A 21,451-nucleotide genomic window follows, 5' to 3' on the forward strand; every position below is an offset into this window, starting at 1 on the left:
GCTGGGAATCAAACCCAGGTCCTCTGCAAGAGCAGCCAGTGCTCTTAACTGCTGAGCCATCTCTCTAGCCCCTATGCCCTCTTTTTAAACATGGAAATAATAATAATACCTAGCTATATGGCTATTTGTGAAGGTTAAATGCTTGGGACCAAAAGTGTTTCAGATTTAAAGTATTTTGGATTTTCCAATGTGTGCATTAGACTCTACTGGATGAATATCCTGAATTAGAAAAGCCAAAATCCCCAATGCTCTGGAATTTGAAGTGTCTTGAGCATATGAAATGCTCCAAAATCTGACTTGATGCTTAAAAAATAGCCAGATTTCGAACCATTTTGGTAGTTAAGGTGCTCAACCTTTAACATATAAACAAAGTACTTAAGACAGTGTCAGGCAGATGGCAGGCACCTGTTAGCTACAGTTGTTACTGATCATTCAGCCCACTGCTGGACTTATGTTCCTACCATCTGAAGGGCATTCTTAGACCAAGACATGTTTCTGTCTCCAACAAATGATTGACAATTGTATGTTCATTATAATCCTAGCATTTACTTAAACATGTACTCTAATAACATAGGAGTAAGAAAGACTGTTCCCTCTGTTAAAGACTAAGTAGAGTTAGGTCTGTAATCCCAAACAGGAGGATGAGTCAGGAGGATCAAAAGTTCAAGGTTAGCCTGGATAATTTAGTGAGACTGTCTTAAAACGAAAAGGTGAGGGAAAAAGGCTCCGTGATAGTGTGTACCTAGCATGCATGCAAGACCCTGGGTTCAATCCCCAGTAACACACACACACACACACACACACACACACACACACACACACACAACTACTTTGAATAGACTCAATAGAGAATTTCATTTAAAACTAGTCATGAAATTATAACAAACAAGGGTATAAACTTGGCCAGATAAACTGAAGATATCTAGAAGGGATTATGGTTCAAACTGTTTCATAAGTGTCTTTTTTTTTTAATTTGGGGAGAAGGAAAACAAATTGTCTGCTGTTTATGTAAGAAAGACCATAGCCTCGCAGGAAAGATGCCTCAGTGGTTAAGAGCACTGGCTGTTCTTGTAGAGGACCCAGGTTCAGTTCCCATCACCCACATGGTAGCTCACAGCCATCTGTAACTCCAGTTCTCGGTGCTCTGATGTCTTCTTCTGGCCTCTGTGGGCACCAGGCATATATCTGGTGCACATACCTACATGCAGGCAAACACTCATATACATAACATAAAAATAAATAAATATTTTAAAAAGGAAAGACTATAGCAAAATGTAATTTCCAGATCAAAGGAAAAGCCCTGTCTAGAAAGATGGGTAAATTAATGTATCCTTACAAAGTAGACCCTAATTACCCAGGGTACATCCCAAGAACCCCAGCAGATGACAAATCTTGTATTGCTCCAAACCCTGTATATACTATGTTTTTGTTCCTGCATCTCTACACCTATGATAAGGTTTAATTTATAAACTCCACACAGTAAAGGATTAACAATAGCAAATGATAAAGCAGGACAATTATAACAGCACACTATAATAAGCATATGTAAATTCGATCTCCTCTCAAAATATCTTTCTGCACTGTACTCACCCCTCTTGTGTACAGTGAGATGATGCTTCAAAGAAGCACTGATCAGCTTTTCTGGTAGTCATGAGTTTCCAGAGTCACTGCTGTTCTGTTTTAGGGCATTTTAAAGTAAAGTAAGGATGATTTGAAGGCTGTGATGTCTTGACAGTGGGTGTGAAAACTGACGACTAAGGGAACTAATGGGTAGACAGCACACACTGGATGGACACACCAGACAGAAGAAAGATTCATGACCCAAGCAGGATAAAGCAGGGCAGCAAAGATTTCATCCTGCTACTCAGAACCATATGTATTTAAAAACTTGTATATTGTTTATTTCTGGAATCTTCCACTTAATATTTTTGGATTTCTGCTGCCCATGCATATATGAAACCATGGAAAGCAAACGTTGGATAAGGGGTAACTACTGCATGCTTTTAAATGAACATAAAATGATTAATTAATGTAAGGGTCTATCCTTATTCTCTTTGAGTCTTTAACTAATAAATTACTTGGTCCTTATGGCACTGCCCTATAATTTTAAAATGTTGTCATTATCAACCATCAGTAGATTTGTCTAGCTTGGTCGCCATCTGTATCTCTACAGCAATGCTGTCACATTTTTCTCCTCTGAAATTCTCAGTATTTGCACAAAGATTGCCAGATATCCTTTGTGTTGTGTACTATTTGATGGTCATCAATTTTGCTGACATAAAAGCTGAGCTAGATTCTTCCAAAGCCCAGACAGGTCTCTTTCGAAAACCTTAGACATGCTGGCAAAGTATCTTTCCTCTTATCTGGACATAGAGGACACTGGTTTATTACTGCAGGGCACCAGGGCCCAGAAGATTCACAGATGCCATTAGATAGGCCCCACTCAGAATTAGGAAGCAGTATGGATTTTCAGTTTCTTTGGGAGGAGAAAAATAAGGATCCCTCATGTCTGATCATAATTTTCATCCAAAGTGTCAATTCCTCAGGACCTGGTCTGACTCTCTCAGGTTAACATTCATTAAAATCTATAATTGCAAATGTATTTTTGAATTTATTGTTCAATATTAGTCTCCTTTACTGGATTTTTTCAGCTTCCTGAAAGCAGGGAGCGGTGTTCCTTTGTACTTTTTATAGCTGCATTCCTTTTGTTTAACATTTTATTCTAAGAATCAAGCCCAGTGTCTGGCATGTGATATGTGCTCAGTAAATATGTGATGAATGGATGGACAGATGGATGGATGGATGGATGGATGGATGGATGGATGAAGACATGGATAGATGGACAGAGGGATGGATGGATGGATGGATGAACCAAAGGATGGATGGTTGCATACACACATGCATGCATTAACACCATAAAGACCTGAAGTCATTCCTGTCACTGAATGTCACTGATAACTCTTACTTGTTTACTATGCTCCTGAGCACTTAAGTCCTGGTCTTCAGACACTAACCCCACCTTCATGGGATAAAGCCAACATTATATTTACACTGAAAGAAGAAATAGGAGAGCTACAAGGCTTTCCTTATAATACCTATAACCAGGAAGTCCAAAATATTTGATGTTCACTTCACTGGCTTGGTTCATTGTGAACATAGCATTCTGCCAGGGCTGAGATTCCAGATCCTACCCACAGGAACCCCAGGAGAGAGGGACATACCCTGTGAACCTCGCTCTGCTGTGTTTGCTGGCAGGGTATCCTAGGCGGAAGGGACATGCAGGTGGCAGTAAAGCATATGTGGGGTTGGGCCCTGCTAGTATCACTCAGAAAGAATTGTTTGATACTGTATCTGAGATACTGAATTGGTCCAAACCCCAAATCAGTGCTGATCCCTGGAATCTAATAGGATCACATTGGTCCTGTCTTTATTTAGAAGCCTGATATCTCGTTCACCATATATTCTTTGCATCCCTTTTGACTTTTTAAAAGATTGAGTTAAAGGGGCTGGAGAGACAGCTCATCAATTAAGAGCACTGGCTGCTCTTGCAGAGGACCCAGGTTCAATTCCTAGCACCCACATGGCGGCTAACAACCATCTGTAACTACAGTTTCAGGGGATCCGACACCCTTTTTTGACCTCCACAGGCATTGCACAACATGGGTGCACTTATATACACACAGGCAATGCACTCATACACATACAATAAAAATAAATTTAAAATATAATAAATATTGTAGCCACAGTCAGGAAGCAGAGGTGAGCGTTAGTGCGCAGATCGCTTTCTCCTTTGCGTTTAGTCCAAGACACCAGCTCATGGAACGGTGCACCTCACATCTACAGGGGCTTGTCACACCTAATTAAGCCAGTGTAGAAACTCTGTCACACACACGACCAGAGGTTTGTTGCCATGGACATTCTCAATCCCATTAAGTTGAAAATCAAAATTAATAATCATAGCTGTAAATATAGCACACTCCTATTACCATGACTTCCCCAGTATGATGGATTATAATCTCAAAATGTGATCCAGCATACATTTTTCCTTCTTTATGTTGCTTTTGTAGTTTATTTGATCACAGCAATAAGAAAAGCAACTAATTTTCCTATTTTTTTCCTAATGAAAAATAAAACTAGAGTAATCAATTATCTGTTTATCATGAAAGGAAAGAAAAGATGTATCCTTTATTTGTATATGTAACACAAAAATAAATGTATATGTATATTGTGTCAACAAATAATAAAAAACTGAATTAAAATGTCTTATTCTGATAACTGTTGAGTTTGAACTGACCCCTACCCTACCTCTGCCAAGAAGGGCTCCTAACCCACATGGCCAGTATCTTTAGCCAAAAGAAATATAGCATATGGGGCACACTGGGGACTACACCAGAAGTTAGGAGAGTGCCCTAGCCATAGCTCTTAGCACATGGATGGTGGCCCTGCTGATACCATGACCTTGGACTTTAATCTCCAGAAGTGGGAAGATGAAGTTCTCTTATTACAGCCACTCTATTTTGGTACTTGGCTCCGGCTGCCCTAGTGCCAAGCTGCTGGCACCACTGAGATGCCATGTGCAGGCCTGCCCCTTCCTCCCTCACTCTGGTCCAATGGCCACCACACTGTGATTTCTGCCTACGTTCGCTTATGTTGGCCTCTGAGTTTCTGGAATTTCATAGGAAAGGAAGACTTTACACGAGAAGTGAAACGATGCCTGAAAAATCCAGGCAGTTGTCAAAATTATTCTGGGGAGGGTGATGGAGAGAAATTAGGAACTACTATTTAAACCTGACATCTTGAAACAACCCTTAATTTCTAGAGCCCACTGCACACAGCATAGTGTAAGAACACATTTCAAAGGCACCCCAGAGTCTGTCTCTAAAGAAAATGCTCAGGCTTCTTTATTCTTGAACTTGCCACAGAAGACACAGAGTCACTTATGTAACAAAATCTGCCACGTGTTGAATGTGTTGAATGCTTTCTGGCCCCCTTTGCTGCACTTGAAGACTTTGACTTCTTCCTTCGCTAAGACTTTGACTTCTTCCTTCGCCTCGCTCTCTTCACCGCAATATAGCTATCAAGCCACTCTTTGTAGGTAAGTCATAACACAACCTTAATCTTTCTAGAAAACTCTAATCCTTTAATCCAGCCATAAAAAATAAGAATTGTTCTAAGTGCCTGGAGTCTATAAGAAATCAGTTGGACTTAAATGTAAATGGGAATGGTTTAAAAAAAAAAAAAAGAGTGTGTGGGTTTCTCCCATCTCACCCTCTCTCTGCTCTTGTTTCTTTAATACTTTCTGGAGAAATTTAAGTTGAACAGAACTGGGTAGAGGCTGCATGGAGAAGCCTTGGTCTGCTTGCTGTAGTGGAATCACTAGGCACTGCCCCCATGAACCACATCCCACCCCCACCCGAAGCACCAAGATGTCCTCACTTTGACACTTATTTTTTAAGTTATATGTTTAAAGCTGCTCATTAATTTCTGATCTTTATGCTTACTCTTGAATATTCACACACACACACACACACACACACACACTCACACACACACACACACACACACACACACGCACACACACATATATATCCTCTAGCTGTGACTGGGTATCCCAAATACCTAATGAGAGCTGTTTGTGTTTGTCACTGTAAATCCCACCATTACATGTGGATATGGGAGAAAATTTTAAAATTACAAAGCATAAGGCAAGGGGCCCAGTTCTCAGCTTCCGTAACTCTTGTGGAGAATGCTTACATGGTGATGAAAAGTTGCGCTGGTATCAATAGCTGCACGCGTTCCAAATCTAGATTATGAACATAAATATGAAGACTGTCTGCTTTTATGTTTTACACTACGCTCAAGTTCCCAGCCATTCTCAATAAGCAACATTAATACTTTGATTTATTTTCTTCAGAATCCTTCGTTGAAGATAATTTCAAAGAAAATGAATTACAAAATGCCATGAAGGAAGAATTTACAGTGAGATCTGGAGGAAGGACTGACTTTTCTCTTGCTTTGAAATAAAAAAGGTTGCAGAGAAAATGGGGAGAGTATGTGCCTGGTTAAAGAAAAAAGTACAAAGTCTAGCATGGGCTGGTGAGATGACTCAGTTGGGAAAGGCGCTTGCCACCAAGCCTGATGAAATCAGTTCCATCTCTGGGATCCATATGGGAGCACAAACTCCTGAGGGCTGTCCTCTGACCTTCACATGTGTGCCATGGCACACACACACAAACACAAAATAAATAGAGAAAATGTCAAACAAAAACAAGAACAAAATAAACAACAGCAAAGAAGTCTAGCTTGGAAAAGCGAACAGGGGTTTGTAGAATAACATTAGGGTGAAGGGTTAAAGCATGAAGACTCTTTAGCCATTGAGTAGCCCAATTTTGAACGAAAATCACACTTACCTGATGGTCTGATTATGGTAGCGTTTTAAGTCCTGTCCAATACTGGTGGTGACCACTATCTACGGAAGAGAGAGACAAGGATCAGTTATGTCTCAGCACATCCCACACTATAAATACGGTTCTTGGTATAAATTACTCATGAAATGTGCTTGTCTGTTGCCTGATTAATTTCTATAAAAATAAAATTAACAGTTTACTAGCTGTGTGCATATTTTAGGAATTAATAAATTTAGCTTCCTCAAATGACTTGGTGGGGCTAAAAATATCTACAATGCAATTCTGCCAGTGGGTTTCAGATGCTTCCAGACTCCCAGCCAGGCATTGGGTGGATGTGTCTGTGCTTCTAAACTTGTTGCACAAAAGGCAAGGGTGTTTGCAGAATAGTACAAGGAGGTTTTGAAGTTTTACTGATTCCACAAGAGCTGGGGGGGGGGGAACAAGATTGGTACCATTTGCTCTTCATGCCCCGCTGGTCCCAACTCCCTTCCCCTGAGCATAGAGAATCATCACTCTCATTTCAGTGAGGGCAACGACTTTATTGTGAATGTTGTTTGTGATCTTGTGTGAGTTCTTCTTAGGTCTTGGACTACTATGTGAGTCCCTGGACTTAAAAGGACATTTTACTCCAATACTTCCAGAAGACATGTTTAGCAAGCATGTTCTAGCCTCTCTAGAGTCTCAAAGACTTGGAAATTACCCAGTGTCTGTGGAAGACAAACTAAATCACTGGGAACCAACCTCATCTGGTCACAGGGGCATGTAAAGAAAATGACTCAACCAGTTGTCTCTCTTAGCAGCCATTTGCTTTAAGTGACTAGTTTACTTGACCAAAGCAGGGTAGCAATGCCTCCACAGAGGACTGGGCCTGTGTACATGGGGGACTCCAGACAAGACAGCAGGAAAGGCCAGTCTGGGAGCATCTGAAATCCACTGGCAAAAGTACTTGTGTACAGACAAACACACACACACACACACACAGACATACACAGACATACACACAGACACACACACAGACACACACACACAGACACATACAGAGATACAAACATACACACACACCTAGATACAGACATACACACAGACCCACACACATAGACACACACATATACAGGTACATACACACATAGACACATGCACAGGCTCACACACATATACACACACATATATACACAGACGCATACAGATATACACATGGACACACATACACAGACACAGATATACACGGAGACACAAACAGACACAGACACATACAGACACACAGAGACACATATACAGACACACACACAGAACCCTTATTGTCATCCCTCCTTCTGGTCTTCTTATCCCTCTCTCCTGTTTCATCCCATCACACACTACACTATGCAGCCCACCTACGTAATTAAGGGACCACCTTATTCGATTGTTCAACATTGCCCATGACACTCTACTGCATTGCAAGGGCAAGTCCCAAGTCCTTGATGCTCAAGTCTCTGCACAGTCCAGCCCTGGAGAAATACTCTTTCTTCTATTAGCTTTCTAGACTACAAAATCACAGACTGTGAACTGATAGGTTGATAGTATTCGGAGGTGAAAACTCTGGGAGCCATTAGTGTCATATGAGGCCATGAAGATGAGGCCCCTTTGACCGGATTAGTCACTTCATAAGAAGAAAGGGCCAGTAAGATGGTTGAATGGGCAGAGGTGCTTGCTGCCAAGCATGATGACCTGGCTTTCGGGCCCACACAGAAGAAGGAAAACACCAACTCCCATAAGTTGTCCTCCAACCTTCACATTTTTGCTGTGGCATACATGTGCCTGCGCACACACACACACACACACACACACACACACACACACACTAAATGTAATTTTATTACATTACTAGATGTAATGTAATAAAATTTTTAAAGAAGAAGAGGAAGAGAGGCCTGAGTCAGCATACTCTCTCTGCCCACAATCTGGTGATGCCCACACTGTGCTGTGGTATAGCAAGAAGGCTCTCACTAGATGTCCAGCAACAGCTGCCAAAAGTGTGAGAAATGAACTTCTTTTCTTTATAGTGTACCCTGCTTTATGTATTCTGTTTTAGCAACAGACTAACACCAGTCAACCACCTGGTTTATCTGTGACCGCCCCCAATTATATGCAGAAATACTCCTCCTCTCTTTTCCATCTAAATTCTGCCCAAACCTAAAAACCATACACAAATGCTTCCCTGAGCATCCCAGCATGAAATGGCATCCTCCTTATAGAAATCAATATGAATCATTTGGCAATTAAGCTTGCCTTATGACTTCTTTTCACGTGCTTAATGTTACTTCCATAAATAGTCTATAAGCAACTGGGGCCCGTGCCGTAGATACAGCAGATGCGGAATAAGATCTGTGAATTTGCTCTGATGATTTGATGTCTGCCTTGGTGACACGTCATGAGCCTCACATGCACAAGAATGGGTGATGCGTACCTCAGGTATGTCACAGAACATTTTTTAAGGAAAAAAATTAAACATACAAAACTCCCAGCTAGCATCTTGCAGCGTCCTCTTAGGAAGACAGCAAGAACTGACCTGATTTATTTTTTCTCTTCAGAACAGAACTGTGAAAGCCTTAAGTACAAGGAAGGACCGTGTATTATCTAACACACCAGACAAACAAAACGCCTCCTTCAGTTTAGGTCCAGGAAAATCACAAATCAATAAAAAAAAGCTGATGAGAAAATAAAGTAACCAGAAAAAACCTAGCACACCGGCATCACGTCGATGGAGAGATGGAATCATCTTCAATTACAACAGATTTTCTGCAATCCATAAAAATCTTTGTTATGAGAGTTTGAAACAGTTATGGGCAATGCTTTACGTGCAAAATAGATAAAGACCCATCAGAAACATCACATATACGCTGCTTATTATGAGTATGTTTAGTGCCAAACATAAGCAATTGTTTCAACTGCCAAAAGCAGTCGGGCCATTTCTTAGCTGAATAGCCAATAAATTCCCTTCAAAAAAAAAAAAAAAAAAAGTAAGTTGTAGATCTGATAACGCCATGTAAACATGGCCAGTCCTGTTTTAACACTTATTTCCACAAAGCCTATCTCCCCAGGGAAAAGGGGCTGAATGACTCAGATAATTGTGGCTATAGAGCTGGCTATATTATTTACTCATTCACCATAGAGTGGAAAGAAACACTTTAAAAGTTAATTAAATGGGATGAGACTCTTTTGATTTAAACTTCCATCTATAAAGTTTGATTTAGCAAGTGCATATTTGTAGGCTCCTCATTCACCAGATTCCCTCTCAGGATTGCTGCTGACCGACTTCTCAGCAGTGCTTAGCATGGATGAGGTGTCCATGCCTGGGGTGGGGCACCCGCACATATACCTGGCCTCCATTGAAAGAGACATCCAGTCGGAACCACTCCTTCAGAGGTAGGGTGAATTTTGTTTTGACAGCCAAGTCTTCTCCTCTGACAAGATGCATTTGAATATGCAAACTGCCTACAAGGAAATGTAGGCAGTTTGAAAATGGCAAAAAGCACTTAGTACATGAAGAAGCTATGCTTTCTCAATGACTGTCCCAAGAAGTTACAAGGGTAAATTACATTCCTTTTGGGTTTTTTTTTTTTTCCCCTTTAAACAAGGGCAAAGGCAAAGCCAGGCACAGTGGTGCACACCTGTAATCTCAGAAGCAGAGGTTGAGGCTGAGACAGGAGGATAGAGTTCTAGTTCCCGGGCAGCCTATGTTACACAGAGAGTTCCAACCTGGGCTACATAGAGAGGGAGAACTGTCTTAAAAGAAAGAGCAAAACAAACAAATAAATACATTTATAAATGCATTTCTTTGTAAATATTTGTTTTGAGTTCCTACAAAAAAAATTTAATTTGAAGCTTCTGGTTGGTTCCCTATGGTCTTATCTGTGTAAACAACACTCAATTTCTATTTTTTTCCACATGAAAAGAAAACAAAGACATTAGTGTAACAGCCTGAGCCTAATACCCATCTAGGTCTCTTTATTTTCTCAACCTTTTATGGTTGTCATAATTCCACAATCATTTTTTAGTAACATTTCCTTACTGAGTCTACTCAAAATAATCAACTTGTTGTTTAATCGAAGGAGCAAGTCTTCCTTCCCCACGCCTATTTTATTGGATTATACATTTAAGTAAGTGGTATAATTACAATGCCCTTACAATTGCTCTGACAGCTTGGAGAATAATACACGTTTTTAACCTCAGGAAGCTACTGCATTACATCTTCCTCATCCTAGGCAGATGTATCAGCCAGCAGACAGAGAATAAGAAAATTACAATATCATTTTACAAAGTCTGTTTATACTCACCCTCTTCAGTAAGAAATATAGAAGGTGTACCGTACATCTCATCAGCATCAACAAAGTACAGAATTCCACAGAGATTGGCCTTGCAGTAGTGAAGTAAATAAAGCCACAATGAAACGGTAAACCTAGAAGAGAGAGTGGGGAGAAAATTCTGCAGATTGGCATCATCCAAGAACAGGTAATTACAGTTAACAATGACCGAGTAAATTGCTTTCTTTCCAATGAAGGGACGGCTTTCCCTTAGCGTTCATCATGGGAGATCAGCTTGCAAAGCCTAAGATGTTGAGACAAAAGAGGTAGTTATAGTAACTGCAAAGAAAGGGGTTAAGCTTCTTTGTATAAAACTTGCAGACATTCTATCTTGCACCCAAAACTGTTTAGGGCTTCTCTGAGACTCTCACATGCCAGCCATTTGAATTCTTGATTAAGGCTGATAAAGCCAGACAGTGAATAAAATTATGGATTTTAATGAGGTGATTTGATAAAAAGCTATTGTAATATCTATGGTTAAAGGAAAAAAACATAATTAAAGCTGTTTGAGCAATTTTGTTTCTTTCAAAGATAAGCTCTATGGTAGAAAAATGTAATGATCTGCAAATGGCATTACCACGTGACAAGTGGATACAAACATACCATCTTAAGGCTCAAGTTAGGGTGCTCAGTAGCCCAGTTCTGGCTGACCAATATGAAACAACTCATCTAATTATTCCACTACCGTTTGGGGCTATTTCAGTTGAAAAACAAAAGGTGCCTGGGGTGAGTCGATTGATGACTCCATTGGGGAAAGTGCTTGCTTTGAAAACATAAATACTTGAGTTGGATCCCCAGTACCCAGGTAAAAAGCCAGGAGTGGTGTAACCCCAACCCTGGGGAGGTGGAGATAGGTGCAGTCCAGGAAATCACTTAGGCCAGCCAACCTAGCCTAGCTGGCAAGTTCCAGGACAGTGAGAGACCGTATCTCAATAAACAAAGTGGACAGTTCAAAGTGGACAGCCCAAGGTTGACCTCTGGCCTTCACATGCATGTACACAAGTCCACCTGCACACATATGGACATGCATATACCTCCCCCCGACACACACATACAATATTGTACATCTGTGATTTTTACAGTGAGGACAAAATTGTAGACGTTAATTTAACCAGGATATGTGATCCATCAGTCACACGGGAAATATTTGCTGAACACCTGTTGGAGGCCCCACATTGTGTTAGAGACTAATAGTTAAAAGACAAATCAGAACTGGTACATTTTCTGTATGACATATGACTCCAGGTTAAACAAATGCATCTAGTTCTCTCCCATTTAACCCAGCAGTCAATTCACAATGGGTTAAAGTGGCCATGGCCCCAGTTCTTTAAGGGGATACAACCAGAGAACTCCTTGAGAATATTCCGGGCTTTATAATCCAGGCTTGAAGTCAGTGGCACAATATGCAAACAGATAGTATCACAAAGCTCCCTCCTGACCCGCCCAGCTGAGCAAGCTCATGAAGATAAGTTATTACAAGGAAGCTCAGCAAGAACATATGCTAGGTAAGTGACTCAAGATCTTTCTACAGCCAGCAGCACAGGAAGAATTAAATCGCTCTGCTAAATCCATCTGATCTGAGGGTGAGTGAGGAGCCTCTTCCAGCATCTCCGGCTCAGCAGAAGGAAAAATAGATAGATGTGATTGTGCTGAAATCAATGGAGGAGATGAGAAGCTCTGAGCCTCTGAGAAGTTCACGCAATCTTCCAGGATAGAACGGGCCAAGGTCATGGCTACACTCTGCTGGCTTTGGCTGGCTGCACCAGAAACCTCACAAGGCCTGAAAAGTCAAGCTTCAACACCTAGTTGCCCGCTCACACCTTTCCGGAGACCAGCACATAAAGACCAAGGAAAATGGAAGGCTACATGCAAAACAATTCACCCCTACTTTAAGATTTCCAAGTTCACAAATTCTCTAAGCTGAGGAGTTCTAAGCAATTGTGCAAAGCACCATCCCAAGCTGTGTCCTGACCTCAGGGGTTCTTCCATCATCCTGCCAGGTGGTCAGATAAAAAGATCTCATCCCACTAACCCATGTCCTGCACACCCTTACACTGGGTAGTCCACGCGCTGGCTCCGAGTGGCCTCCAGCTCTCGGTTCTGGAACCTCAGGAGCTTCTTCATGATGCCTGTGTTTTCTCCGCTCGAGGCATAAGGAAAGTTCAGGAAGACAACGGCGTCTGTAAACAGTACACAACTGCCTTCAGTTCTCTGCAGAGAAGTATGCCTTCCCATGACACCCTCCTGGCACCCTCACCCCCCTGCTCGAGTCAAATGTGATCACCTAAAAATGTGAACAAGCATTCAAGGAACAGTGAATCGAAGCTAGGCATCACAGTGCTAAGCACATGAACAAGACTGTCTTTAATAGTTTTCATTACAAGCTTAGGAAATAGATACTGCTATTAGTCTCATTCTGCAGAAGGGAAGTACTAAGGCTGTTAGGAATTAGGAGTTTTAACCCTCTCCCATATTAGAACTCTCTAAGTTCACAAAGTTCAGAAGTGGAAAGGAGAGGTTTCAGGTTTTGAACTTGGATATTTATTTATTATTTATTTATTTATTTATTTATTTATTTATTATTTTCCTTGTGGTACTTGACATGGAACCCAGGGCCTTGCATAACCTAGGCAAGCACTCTGCCATTGAGCTGCCTCTTCAGCGGGTTCTTGTTCTTGAGTTCTTAATTGCATGCTGCCTCTTAGTACTAGGGAAAGCATTTTCAGTTTGTGTTATAATGGTAAGTTAATACTTCTACAGAATTCAGTGTGGCAAGGACACTGCTATAAACATTTTACATAAGTTGCTTCATTTTATCTTCATTATTATGCCCCATCTACAGATGGGCAAACAGAGGCACAGCTTGCCAGCATAGTAACTATTATTTAGTACATCCTAGGCAGCATGATAAGCACAGTTCATAGTCAATATCACTAAACTTCATAGGGAAATGGGTCCTTTAGTATCCCACTTAACAGAATGAAAACCTGAGCCTTAGGGAAGGATGCGTAAAAAGACATGGAGCTGGGATTCAGGCTGAAGCAATTTATTCCAGAACTTGTTCTTTTAAATTTGCACTGATTTTTGTTTTGCTTTGTTTTTGTGGTTCTGAGGATCAAACTCAGGCTCGCACACACAGTTAGCACATCCCCTAACCCTGAGCTACATTCCCAGTGCCATTTTGGTTTGGCTACAAAGATTCTACATACACTCAACACATTACCCCTGTACAAAAAGTCTTGTAGGCATGTTGGTGAGGCATTTTCATGATTGTTAAGTGATGTGGAAGGGCAGCCCTTAAAAAAAGCACCCCTTAAAAAAAGAGAGGATTACATTTTCTTTCACAAACATGGGGCTCTGCATTGCATGGTCATGTCCATGACAAATGTTTAAAGGAAAACAGAGATCTTTCAGCTTTAACTTTAACATCTACTGCTTTGACAAAGGCTAAGTATACATTTCTATTTTCCATATTCACTTAACTTGAAATAAGGATGCCTTTTCTCTTTCTAGAAATAGCCATGATTCAACAATGGAAGCAGTCTATTTCTTGACATCTTCAAGAAAGAGTTGGTTTCTTGAGAGCCACCAAATACCAATATTGCCACTGATTATAGGATCCTCAGCTTGGGGTGCAGGACGGCTCAGCTCATTTCCCCAACAGAAATAAGAGAGGCTGAAGATATAGCTCAGTGGCAGAGTGCTCATCAAAGGGAAACAAGAAATTGTAGCACATAGAGTGGTGTCTTTGGTTTTATGTGATTAGAAAAATCCCAGAAGCATTGTTTAGACTCTCTAGCCTTTATATGAATATTTAATATGACTAAGTAAGCCAGTTCCCCCAATGTGTATAAATCTACGTAGAGATATATTTGGAAACCCAAAAGGGTGGAGTTTCCAGCTGTGAAAAAAACTTGAACTTTTTTTCAATTTGAGCTCAATTTGGGCACAGAGGACTTGCTGGTCTGTTGAATGTGCTGATAGGTACTATATTGTATAGCTTCAGGTTCTAACTTGACAACTCTGGGAAGAGGGAACCTCAACTGGGGAATTTCCTGTATTGGATCTGGCCTGTAGGCATGTTAGTGAGGCATTTTCATGATTGTTAAGTGATGTGGAAGGGCCCAGCCCATCAACCCTGGGCAGATGGTCCTGGGTTGTATAAGCAGGCTGAGTGAGTACAGGCCAAGGACGCAAGCCAGTAAGCAGCACTCTGTCATGGTCCGTGCTTCAGCAGGACCTCCTGCTCTAGGTTCCTGACCTGAAGTCTCTCAATGATGCATAAACTAAATAAACCCTTTCCTCCCTAAGTTGGATTTAGTCAGAGTGTTTCATCACAGCAATAGAAAGTAACTAGAGCAAGGACTGTAAATGGAAATACTACAAAGATGTCCTTAGAATATGAGAGAATGTTTCACCAAAAAGACCAATTTCAGTCTGAACTTGACTTGGCTTCTGGTGTTGAGCAAACCGACAGATTGGCTACATTAACACCCAGGAGGCCTTCTGCTGCTGCTGTCCGCAGACCTAGTGCATGGGAGACTTGCTCATCATAGCACATGGTTTCCAATCCTGCCCCACCTCAAGCTAGGAGAAAGAGGCTTCATGAAGGGGTTTCCCTTACCCAAGGACCCAAGGGCAGAGATCCTGAAGCCAAAGACTACGGGGTGGGGGAATCTCACATCCAGAGATCTAAAGTAATTTTTAAAAAAATACATAGATTTTGTGCCCAGCAAAATCAAAGTAATGACCGTCCTCTTATACAGTCTGTAGCATTAATAATTCTGTTGTGCTTTCGCCTCAGTACAATGTTGTATTTTCATCATAATTAGAAGTAATTAACAAGAGTAATGTTTTAGATCCATCTAGGACAAGAAAGCATATAGGCTTATTGTCTAGTAGCTGACAGCGGTTGCTGGGAATGTCAGACAGATGCTCCTTGACTTGTGATGGGACTGTGTCCCCAAAAATGTCAATGGCAAGAATTAAATATCAGAAATGCATTTATCAATCATTAAAACTTAGCCTGGTCTACCTTAAATGTGCTTAGAGCACATACACTAGCCTGCAGTTGACAAAATCATCTTACACAAAGCCTATTTTATAATGAGGTGTGGCTCTCTCAAATAACACTGAATGCTTTACTAACAGTGAAAAGTACAGTGGTTGTATAGGTATGATTTCCCACTGTCAGAAGTCGAAAACTCCAGATTGCTCAGTGGTTAAGCATGCTTGCTATATCACCATGAGGACTTGATTTCAGATCTAGGTACTTACCCTAGGGGTCTTCTGGGAACCCATAACCCCAGCATTGTGGGAGGTACAGACAGGATCATCATTAAAGAATGCTGGCTGCCAGTCTAACCAAAACAAGAAAACTCCACGTTCAGGGAAAGACCTGACCTCAAAAGAATAAAGCAAAGTGTAGAAGAAAAGGACACCTGATACCCTCCTCTGGCCTCCATATGCATACAAAGGCACACACAATTGAAAAATTCTATCCATCATAAGTCAAGGATCATTTGTAGTTGCTTAGTGATGTCTGTCACAGGAGGAGAGTAAGGAGAGATTATATCAATGCCATCTACCATCAAAAAATTTACAGGTGGGCTAAAAAGATGGCTCAGTGATTAAGAGTACCGGCTGCTTTTGCAGAGGATCTGGGTTTGGATCCCAGCACCTACATGGTATCTAACAACTGTCCCTAATTCTAGTCCCAGTGGATTTGATACCCTCTTCTGGCCTGTTCTGGCCTCCTGTGCACAGGCATTGCATACACGTGGTGCATTTGCAAACATGCTGGCACAACATTCATACTCACAAACTAAAATTTTAAAACTTTTGAAAAAAATTTACAGGCAAACAAAGCTAGGTCCAAAAAGATTTAGTGACTTACCCAATTTCTTTTATACACTCCACAAAAGTAGAGGCCTTAATTAATTCCCTTCCATTCTCAGAGCCAAGAACAGTGCCCAGTGCTTGAGAAGGGCTCCATAAATATTTGGTGAATAAAGGAATAAATGTAACGGTATCCTAGACAGAATTCAAATTCATCTTCTTTCCTCCCAACACTTTCTACAATTATATCATGTGCGCCATGCTGCCCAAATTAACTCTTTCAAATCCTTCCCCAAAGTCAATTCTTTGGCTTTTCTTGTTCGAGACAGTTGAAGAAGGCAGAAACAACATAAACACACACACACACACACACACACACACACCTCACACACACACACCACAAAGGCATTGCATGTTTGGAACTGTTCTTCCTGGATTTTTTTATTTCTTCAAAGTTTAGAGCAAGAGGTATTAAATATTAAATGGTGAAAACTTCTTCATCTGGAGACAAGAAAAATGTTCCTGTCTTGTTGAACTTTGTGTAGTCAATAAGAGACACAGCTTTGATTCAACTGGAGTTCCCCATGACATATCAGTGGGATTTTTACTAACCAAACTGCTTCTCACAAGCACTCTGAGAACATCTGATATACAGCTGCCATGCCTTCTAGCTGGTGAAACCCTAGAACACTCTGGTGTCGCTTACATAATTAATGCTGCCTTGAACTCCCAAGGCCCTACCACCTACCCTGCTCCACCTTTAGGTTAGAGCATGAGAGCATGGCTCAGTATGGTGGGGTGATGGGGAAGGGATGGTCCTTCAGCTCCACCCTGCTTCAACACAAACTAGACTAGACTCTCATTCATGAGGTAAGCTGGGGCCACACCCTTTCCTGCTGTTGAACTTGTGTGCACATGTATGTGCATGCACATGTGTGTACATGGACTGTGGAAGCCAGAGGTCATGTCAGGTGTCTCCTTTATTGTTTTCTATCTTTTTTTTTTTTTTTTTTTTTTTTTTTTTTTTTTTTTTTTGACACAGGGTCTCTCAGTGAACCTGGAGTTCACCAGTTCAGCTAGACTGTCTGGCCAGCAAAATCCCAGGGATCATCTTGTCTCTACTTGCCCTTGTGCTGGGACTACAGGTGGGTGCTATGGTGTCCAGCATTTTACATGAGTGCTGGAGATCAAATTTAGGTCCCCACGCTTGCTCAATTAGCATTTTATGGACTGAGTCGTCTCCTCAGTCTCTGTTGCATATTTTTAAAAAAACATTTTATTTATTATTTTTATTTATGTGTATGAATGTATTGTCTGCATGTATGTAAGTGCACCCATGTCATGCAATGCCTGAAGAGGTCAGAGGAGGGCTGGACGTAACTGTAACTGTAGTTACAGATGGTCGTTAGTTGTCATGTGGGTGCTGGGAACGGAACCCAGGTCCTCTGCGAGAGCAGTCAGTGCTCTTAACCACTGAGTCAACTCTCCAGCCCCCTCTGTTGCATATTTTATTCTCTTCCTTGGATGGGGAGGGGTTGGAGAAATCTTGTAGCCTATGGTGTAGTTCAACCAGGGGACTGGAATCCAGACATAGAAGCCTAAGTCCAGGAAAAGTCCTGTCTCCATGCAGCAAGGCTCTGCACAGAATGAGCTTCGGACACAGCACAAGGATGCCACTGACACAGATCTGCCATGTGGCATGTGGAGAAGCCAGATACCTCCCTGCAAGGGGTCACTGTGGCTAAACGTCTGTTAGCAGAACCTGGGGAGAAAAAAAGTGCCATTTTTCAACCTGAGAAGTAGAGCCGGCATGCATTGCAAACACGGGTCCTTAAAAAGGCAATGGCTACAGAGTACACTGTTTTTTTTAAAGCCAAACCCAAGAATAAAAATAGTATATTCTAGCAGGCATGATTTAAATCAGAACTTCCCCTCAAAAGGATCCTGGGTGATGAAGTGATACTGGAAGTCTGAAGAATAGTCACTCCTTGAGTCTTGAGAATAGAAGCTCCATTCCTAACAATTCATCCTCCAAACATTCATACACACACACACACACACACACACACACACACACACACACGCACACACACAAAGACACCTGTAAGGATGTTCAGCAAAGCCACGCGGTTGAAAGCAAAAGACTGGAAATGTCCTGTTCAGTCTTGGGAGGTAGCTCAGTCAGTAAGTGTCTGCTGTGCAAGCAGGAGGATCTGAGTCCAGCTCCCCAGAACCCATGAAAAGCTAGGTGCAGTGGTATGTGCCTATGATCTGAGCACCAGAAAGCAGAGGCAGGGGTCCCGGGAGCTTCCTGCACCCAGCACATCTAGCCAAATTGGTAAGCTCCAAGTTCAATGAGAGACCTGTCTAAAAAATACAGTAGACAGTGATAGACACCTGACACTGACCTCTAGCCTCCATGTGTGCACACACAGGTGCATGTACCCACACATACATGAGTACGTACACACAGACACACACACACATACACACACACATACACACACACACACACACACACACACACACACAATTGACCTGTATGCGCATCCAAGAAGACAGGCTACGTGAGTGCTATCAGGCAATGGACCGATGAGGATCTGTGGAAAAAAATGAAGCTAGACAATATACACTGACAGGGAAAAATCTCCGCTGTATCACTAATGAGCGCAAGGCAGAGCTGCTCCTGTACTCACATCTGTGTATGGAGACAAGGGGCTAAACTTGATGTTTCAATGTGTGGAGAATCTTTCTAGAAGGAGATACAAGAAACTCTTGTACTGAGTTTGCTTTTGGGAAAAGGACCAGAAGATTGGGGTGGGTGGAATGTCTCCTTCCCTCTAAACCTTTTTACACTATTTGAATTTTTCAGCAGGTACATGCATTACCTTTGCAGCTAAGGAAGAAGAGAACAAAAGGCCTGAACATTTCTGTGCAGACAGGAGAAGCCATCTGCCTTCTGCAGGCCTCCCCACCCTGGGCCTCCCAGGCTGTTCAGCTCAGCCCAGTCGGCTTCAAAGAGACAAAGTCCGGTGGGTGAAGGAAACATGATTCACATCGATAAAAATTCAACTTTAAAAAAAGTCTTCCTTCTAATTTAGAACCTGGGTTAGGGCTGCATTAGCATATCTCTGAGAGGCGGCACAGCAAAGTCGAAGAATGGAGCTTTGGACTCCAGTTAAATAAACTCCCTGAGCCTCGGTTTTCCCCTTCATTAAGAAGAGGATGAGAATAATACTGTCTTTCTCATGGGACTGTTGTGAGGATTAAATGAGACAATGTGCCTGGAAAAAGTGTTTTGTACATTGTAAGGGCAACGCAGATGCTAGGCACTAATTAGTGTTATTACTGAAGAATTCAGACTACTGTGATTAACTGGGGGTGGGGGAGAAGCTGGGTCCATGGTATTTTTTTTAAGTCCAAATATACAGCGTATATTAGAAAAATGATCATCGCATCATTGGCTTGAATAGTTTGTTTTATTTTTTCACAAAGATAAGTCAAGTGTGGCTCCAGCATTTGACTTAACTTTCAATTATTTTGTTGTAATGGAATTTTATTATAAGAAATCACACTTTCGGCTGGTGAGATGGCTCCATGGGTAAAGGTACTTGCTGACAAGCCCGACAACCTGAGTTAGATCCCCGGAGCCCACATGGTGGAAGGAGAGAACAAATGCCTGTAAGTTGTCCTCTGATCAACATACTCTGGCTGTGGGGTATGCAGGCACACACACACACACACACACACACACACACACACACACACACTTCTAATCCACTGGATCTTAAAGATGATAATGAACTTTCATTGAACGGTAAAAAGAGTACAAAAGGAGGAGACAGCCACAATCTCCAAGAGTTTATCAAAGAGGGAAGAGGGGCGCACACTAGGAAAGAACGATTAGTACTATTGATATGACACTTTAAAAATCTCCCAAATGTGGTCCTAACCTGAATTACCTATCTCAGAATGGAGATTCTACCTTCAAGCTCAAATATGTACCTCAAACATATATCAAGTGTGCTTCCAGTTCATGTTTCCATCCGTGGCAGCTGGGAGTCAGCTGACATGGTACTCGCCACCAAAGCAGACTCAGCCTCAGAATGCTCGTAGCCCCACACTCTAGTCGGGCAGCCTGAAGCTGTCCACATCCTGCCACTGAGGGATGCAGCGTGTCATACTCCCCAAACCCCACTCTGCCCCATGCTCTGTCTTTTCTGCCTGGTGTCTCCCCTCCATTCCCCTGTGAAAGCTGTGTTCCTCCTTCAGGTCCAAATGTTCCCTCCTCTGTGGTAAACCCTAGCAAAGTGCCCAGAACAGAGTAGCTTTGTCAAAGGTGAATGATGTGGAACGAATGGATAGCTTCATACCCCTTATATAATCCCATAGGTAAAAGTGGGGTTTGGGGGCCAAATTGTCCAGACTTAAGTGCCAGCTTCAGCCTTAATCACTGTGTGACTTGAGACAGGCATCCTTTTCCTCTTCTACAAATAGGAAAAGAGAAGGTGGAGAAGATCAACTAGATTCTTCACATAGTATCTGGTACACGACAAGGACTGCCAGCCTGTTTGTCTCCCACATAGCCACCTTAAAGAGAGGGACTGGGTCTCTATCCTTGAACCTCCAAATTTTGGTAAAGAAATTGATGCACAGCAGATGCTCAGTCAATCTTTGTTTCATTGACTTGAACCCGATACACATCACAGGACAGGCACTCAACGGAGGGCTCGGGGAGGCCAAAGGTCAGAGAGGCAATTTCTGCTTATGGAAACAAACAAACTGTGTGTATATGTGTGTGTACATATGAACACACATGTATTTGAGGTGGAGGGAGGGGAAGATGAGAACCTGAACTGGCTG

The 21,451-nt window shown here is 41.9% G+C and overlaps 1 protein-coding gene across 2 annotated transcripts in view; it reads right to left on the reverse strand.

Annotated features, from left to right (window-relative positions):
* Window positions 1–21,451, reverse strand: part of Sel1l3 (SEL1L family member 3) — a 116,116-nt gene that overhangs the window by 76,948 nt on the left and 17,717 nt on the right. For both annotated transcript variants that reach the window (XM_008837338.3, XM_029565540.1), the window contains exons 3-6: window positions 12,804–12,930; window positions 10,724–10,845; window positions 9,766–9,881; window positions 6,411–6,469 (exon numbers count right to left, since the gene is read on the reverse strand). In XM_008837338.3, coding sequence (XP_008835560.1) covers window positions 6,411–6,469; window positions 9,766–9,881; window positions 10,724–10,845; window positions 12,804–12,930 — 424 coding nt within the window. The remainder of the gene's footprint in view (window positions 1–6,410; window positions 6,470–9,765; window positions 9,882–10,723; window positions 10,846–12,803; window positions 12,931–21,451) is intronic.

This window comes from Nannospalax galili, unplaced genomic scaffold (assembly GCF_000622305.1).
Source record: "Nannospalax galili isolate Female #2095 unplaced genomic scaffold, S.galili_v1.0 scaffold777, whole genome shotgun sequence".
NCBI classification, from domain to species: Eukaryota; Metazoa; Chordata; class Mammalia; order Rodentia; family Spalacidae; genus Nannospalax; species Nannospalax galili.